This window comes from Rhagoletis pomonella, unplaced genomic scaffold (genome assembly GCF_013731165.1).
Source record: "Rhagoletis pomonella isolate Grant_MI unplaced genomic scaffold, Rhpom_1.0 Rhpom_scaffold_06125, whole genome shotgun sequence".
In the NCBI taxonomy this organism is placed as follows: Eukaryota; Metazoa; Arthropoda; class Insecta; order Diptera; family Tephritidae; genus Rhagoletis; species Rhagoletis pomonella.
The window spans coordinates 1-5,914 of NW_023464660.1; the positions used below are offsets into that span (position 1 = coordinate 1).

Genomic DNA, 5,914 nt, shown 5'->3' on the forward strand with positions numbered 1-5,914 from the left:
AACTGATTTGGGTAAACTGTTGTTTGTGTACATTCCTATTTGTTTATACATTACTTATGTGCACATGACAATTAAAGTAAAAAGGGCGATGTGCTTATGCTACAGTGTATTATCTAGCCCTAGTATATAAAAATTTAAAATTTGTCAAATAATTAAATCCTCCAAAATTGTTCTTACTTTTTGTCTTTTTTAGAATGTCCAAAATCAAATTAACGACAAATTGGGCATTGACAGCTTTCTTGTGCAGCCCGTGCAAAGACTGACCAGATATCCGTTGTTATTGCAGCAATTTATATCTGTAAGTACTTCCCAAAAAAATATTAATTCTTTTCAAACTATGGTCACTAAATATTTAAATCATCTTTTTCTCTCTTTCTCCAACAGGAATTCTACAAAAGCGGCATTAGCTGCAAGCCAGTACTGGCGTCTGTGTGCAAGTTGGAGACACGCATGCGACGCCTACTCGAAGTGGTCAATCAGGCTGAAGAAGTGGCAGCCATAGACGAGCTAGCAGAGGTGAGTTGAATTTATTTACAAAATAAAAAATAAAATATCGAATCCCTTCCTAACTAATTCCTACGCATCCACAGCTCAACCTACCCGCGCAGGGCTACTTCCGTCGCGCCGCCGAATTTGAGGCGTATCATCATCGTTCGCGCAAGAAATACACCGCCAAGGTGTTCCTCTTCGATCGCTGCCTCATCTGCACAGAGGTGCGCAAGCGACGACTTGCCTATCGTCATCATTACGCTTGGCCAACACTGGAGCTGCAATTGAATGGTAGTAAGAGCATAACGGTGTTACTGCGCGGTAGCGGTGCAGCGAGTGCGGCTAGCGGTGCCAAGGAAGAGTACGAATTCACAGCGCAGGAAGCGAGCGCGGTGACGCAGTGGATACGCTGCGCGCGAAAAATTATTGAAATCGAACGTGTGGAGGCGGCGATGCGGGGAAAATTCTCACTGCCAATGGATTTGGTGCTCGGTGTGGGAATGGCGATATGGTTGATATGGAATTATTTACCTTAGTTTGCAAAGCTGCGGCTTTATAGATGTATAGTACATAAATTTAGGTACTTTTTCGAAAAATAATGGGGGACTAATAACTCGATTGTTCGAGGGATTTTAAAGATTTAAATTTAATTACACGAAAAGTTGTTTAAGATTACACGAAGAACAAAAAGAAATATACTTAAGTTATTTTTGAAGACATTAAGATACGTATGTGTATACATATTTTTTGATAAAAGCTCTTATTTGCTATAATTAACAGCTACTTTTTGTCGGAAGCTAGCCGCTAACAGACAGTCAGCAAAACTTTCAATAGGCGAAAGACAATAAAAACGCGACGAAAATTATTACGAACCTAAATATATTGAATTTAAATAGACTCATCTAGGACTTAGAGGCATATATAACGGTCTAAGTTAGGTTAAGTTAGGCCACGCGCCACACTTAGGCGTTATTTGTGTGGTTCAATAAAAAAGCAAATGGCATTATTAGCAAAACTAGCCTAGAGAAATAACGGCAACTAAGAAGAAACTGCTGAGAAGATAGTAAATCGTCATCTTCGCAACAGCTGCGGTAATAGGTTACTACTAGACAGTGCTCTGTAAGATCTCCTATCAGCACTACGAGTTGGCGCTTGACCAGCTTATGAAACTCTTTTGACCGCGTGATATTTATGCCCAGGAATACCTTACATGTTAGGATAAATGACCTCGAGGGTAACCATCAATCGTGATAAACAGCCTTGCAGTGGTTCGTCGCTGAGCTTTGGGGCCTAAATTAACTCAGTTTGGAAGTATTGCGAGGCGACCCAGAGAGGTCCGCCGTTCTAGTTTCGGTCGTAACAGAAGGCGATTGTCTGTCAGAGTAGATATTAACTCTCCGAAACAGTATTATGCTAATAGGTAGCATGTGGTCTGTATCCGGAAATTTTAACTTGAGGGCAACAGAGAGTTTCTGACTCTGCAACTACTACTATATGGAATAATTGTATGGCGGCCGGCAACTCAAAAGGCAAGTTACCTAAAACCATTGAGTAAGGTCCAAAGAACAGCTTTTCTATGCATCTCTGGCGCTTTAAGGACTACCCCAAACGAAGCGATGGCAGCGATAACAAATCTGCCTGCTGTAAATCTCGAAGGAAAACACGTGACCGCCGCTTCGGCGCTCAGTAAAAGTATGGAAGCAACAGCGTGTTGGCCGCGCTAATATATTTCACACACTGGATAATTATGATCAGGAAATTGACTCTCCGCCCCTGAACCAACCGCTGGAACGCTCTTCAAGAGAAAATTCCTTCAAGAAGAGAGTAAAAAACACCAAGGCCATGGATATAACCTAGCTAGACAATAGGGTTGATTAGGGAGTTTTCTTTGAAGAATTAGGATTCGAATTATCCGTACGAATTTGGGACCGTAACGAATACAACGGTCAGTATTTTACCGGATGACCAGGCGGCCATTAAATCAGTGAATGCTAAAATCAAAGGTTGCACAGTAATACGTGACAGCCCTAAATGACAGTAGTACCGTATTCAAGGTCAGTCCCATTTGGGTCCCGGAGCATAGAAATATTTCACGCCGATGAGCTGACCAAGAAAGAGACCAACCTCCAGCCTCCCAAGAGAGGGCATTTCGAAGCTCATGGCCTGTGTAGCCGGTCATCGGATATTTGATGGCACTATCTGAGATTGTGAGTATTCTCCCATGCATATTGTAGAAGTTCCCGAGCTGAGGAAGAAGAAGTCACAGCCGAACATTTCTTCTGCAGTTGATCAGCTTTAGCAAAGAGCAGGGCAGGCTTTTTAGGTAAACACTATTTTAGTTCTCTCACGGAACTGTCCGGTGTAGGAACAAAATCAATCCTAAGCTTCATAAGAGCTTCAAAATGGTTCTATGAAACATAGTCAATGAGGTTTCTGTGTTTCACAGTGGTATTAAAATGGACCGACAGGGTCTAAGTGAGTTGGTATTTTTGGTTGACTGCCACATTAACGTAAGACCCCTTTAAGACACTTTAAGTCTTGCTTTCAAGTCTGCTCGATTCGTATATTCGTCTCACCTCCTTCGCCTACGAACTTTATGATTAACTCCTTACAAAAGGATTCATTCTGAGCCGACATTGTTACGCACTGATCTGTTTATTCTAAAGATACGCTTGAAAGAACTAGCTACATCTACTCCTCCGCGTGCTCGCGAAGCAGCCTGTGACGGTCTTATTAGCCTGAAATGTCTATGAGTCCAACCCAGAGCATAAATTTTAATAGAATAAGTCCAGAGTGTCCCACTAATTCCCACAAGGGTAGCACTTTTTCATGCACTTCATCTTGGTTTCCATGATAGCTTTCAATCCAGGATCCCGCCCAAGTACCTTACCCTCGCAGCAAGCATAAGTGTAACAGTATCAATAGAGTGAAGCTGGTCTTATGAGAATTTATAGAATGTTCGCAACTATCAAACCCGTTTGTGACTGGTCAGAGTGTCTAGAAAATTTTCTCTGAAGATAAGTTTTACGCTCACAGCCATCTCTTTCACAGGAAGAGTGAGAGTACACCCACATGAGGCCTACCATTTCCAACCTTTAGCCGAGCGGAGGCGCTGTCCAAACCCGCTATGGCCAACCAAGTCGATTTCAACTCCGATCTTATAGAGAGTTATGCTTGGGCTCTATCAATCCCCCGTCGGTGCTGGTGCTGTGTAAAACTGAATGTAAAGAAGTTTTTCCTCTTATTTCCCCAATTAAATTCAAACCGGATCTATTTCATTTTGCACAAAATAGTAGTGAAGAGTAGCCATTTTAACGCTGTTAAAGTCAACATTCCGTGGGGTAAAAGTCTAGCTGCAGTTAGACTTGTGTCGTGTGCTTCGTCACGATCAACTCAAAGCGCTGGGCTTTCTTCGATCCACGAACGAGATGGCTTCTTTTTCTGTAACCGGAGCGGGCAGTTTCGGAGGCAGTTTCGTTTGGGGACCTGCATATGTGATGTGGTGCCAGGGACTGTACATATTTCAGCAATTGTGTTATAAAGAGTGGTATCAACGGAAATTTTCCGCTGCCTGTCAGTGATAGCCACAAAAAGAAGCTCATAGCAAAATAAGGGAACAATTTAATATCACTGATCATTATTGATGAGCTAGTACAACTAATCCTTTACTTGAATGGATTTACGTTTACTTAATACGCGTCTAACAAATACTTCTTTTTAAAAACAAATCTGTTCACGCCAAAGGATCCGCCTCTATAGTTAAATTTTATTTTTTTTTCAATTTTTAACGCTAAAATTTGGCACTTTTTCATTACTTCACAGCTTGTTAGCCACAAATTATTACATTTGCTGATATTTTCTCCATTTTTTTTTGCTATCGCTTTATTTATATGATAATTTCTTGTATATGTATGTGTGTGTGTGTTTGTTTGAGGAGTGCATTTGTCAGCCGAGCGCATTGAGGGCATGCATCATTATGCGCGACTGGTCGCCAACCCAATCCAATCAAGCGCCGTCAGCAATTCTTTTTTTTTGGCTTGCCTCGCCTCGTTCATACCATCCTATAAACGCACAACGAAACAATGTGGTGATTTTAGGGGCAAAAAAATAAAAAATAAATAAATACTCGTAAGACTGCAGCTTGTGCGCTGAGCCGTAAAATAACTATGTATGCTGCCAATGGCCAAGTCAGTGATTTTTGCGAGTGAGCACTGCAACTTAATTCTCAGCTGCCACCCACTGCGGTCATCAGGATACTCCACTCCACGCCACTCCCCTGCACACATACATACATACACTGCTTTTGTTTAATTTTGTATTGCTTTATTTTGTCTTTTATGTTGCCCGCCAGCCTTGACAAATATTTATGATAAATTGCCTTTTGCGTTGTGTACTCGAGCGCTTACCCAAACCGACCGACCGAGCGAGCGCTGTTTGGTCTCATTTGCTTGCCTGGCGGGTGTCCTTTCATATATGTAAGTGTGTAGCCGCTGCATAAAATGCATACGTAAATGCAAAATGTAAACAGTTTCTATTATTCCTTGGCACTTTCTTTGGCTTTCCTGCCCCTTTTCCGCATTCGTTTCCATCACTACGCTTCTTTGTGATGCTTTGTTTGTTTTGTTGTGGAGTGTTTTTTTTTTGTTACTTGTGTATCATCATTTGCTGGCGCATATGTGCAAAAGATCTTTTATACTCAGATGTTTGTTTGTGTACAGTCCTTATGAGGCTCACTCTATTTTGCATACGTGCTGAGTGTGTGTCTATTGAGCTGTGCTTTTGGCCGTCTAACATATGCAAAATGCGCAAATTTCGTATATTTTCTTGGCAAATGGCCCAGCAGAAGAAAAGTCTTCACACAATGACAGTGGGTTGTTTGGAGGAATTTTTAAATGAAAGCGTTTATTCTGAGGCTTAAAGAATTCGTGGAGCTCTAAGAATACAAGAACAATTATACTCCAATACATTCTAGGCCGAACTGATGGCCACGCATGTGCCAAATTTTCTGAAAAAACGTCGCTTACATCTAATGCGGCATGGAGATGACGTCGATATCTTAATGAGAAGGCCGAGAAATAGCTGTAAACTTTTAATAAGTCCGATAGTTTCCTTAATTTTAAAGAAACTGCGGCATGCAGATCCCTTCTACAAAATTGCTAGGAAATTATGGCCGGATATTCACGACAATTTTTCAGATGGCCTACTTAGTAGGTTTACATGATGGAGTTTATTCCGTAATGAGAGCTCATGCGCACTTTGGGGCTCGAACAGATACATACTGCTTTATGGAACTCGATTAACTCTATTCCATGAAAATTAAAACCTTGATGGAATTTAAACGAAGCCCAAATTGGCTTTAGAAAATTCTTAGTAGTAAACACAAGACCTTCGTTACATCACGAAGCGACAAGGGTTATGGACTCAA

At 41.4% G+C, this 5,914-nt stretch overlaps 1 protein-coding gene across 1 annotated transcript; it reads left to right on the plus strand.

Annotated features, from left to right (window-relative positions):
- Positions 1-193: 193 nt before the first annotated feature.
- Positions 194-2,025, plus strand: LOC118755385 (kalirin-like; the record flags this gene model as incomplete). Its single annotated transcript, XM_036490224.1, has 3 exons — positions 194-298; positions 385-516; positions 591-2,025. Coding segments are annotated over 3 exons (672 nt in total), but the record flags the coding sequence as incomplete, so codon positions are not given.
- Positions 2,026-5,914: the final 3,889 nt, after the last annotated feature.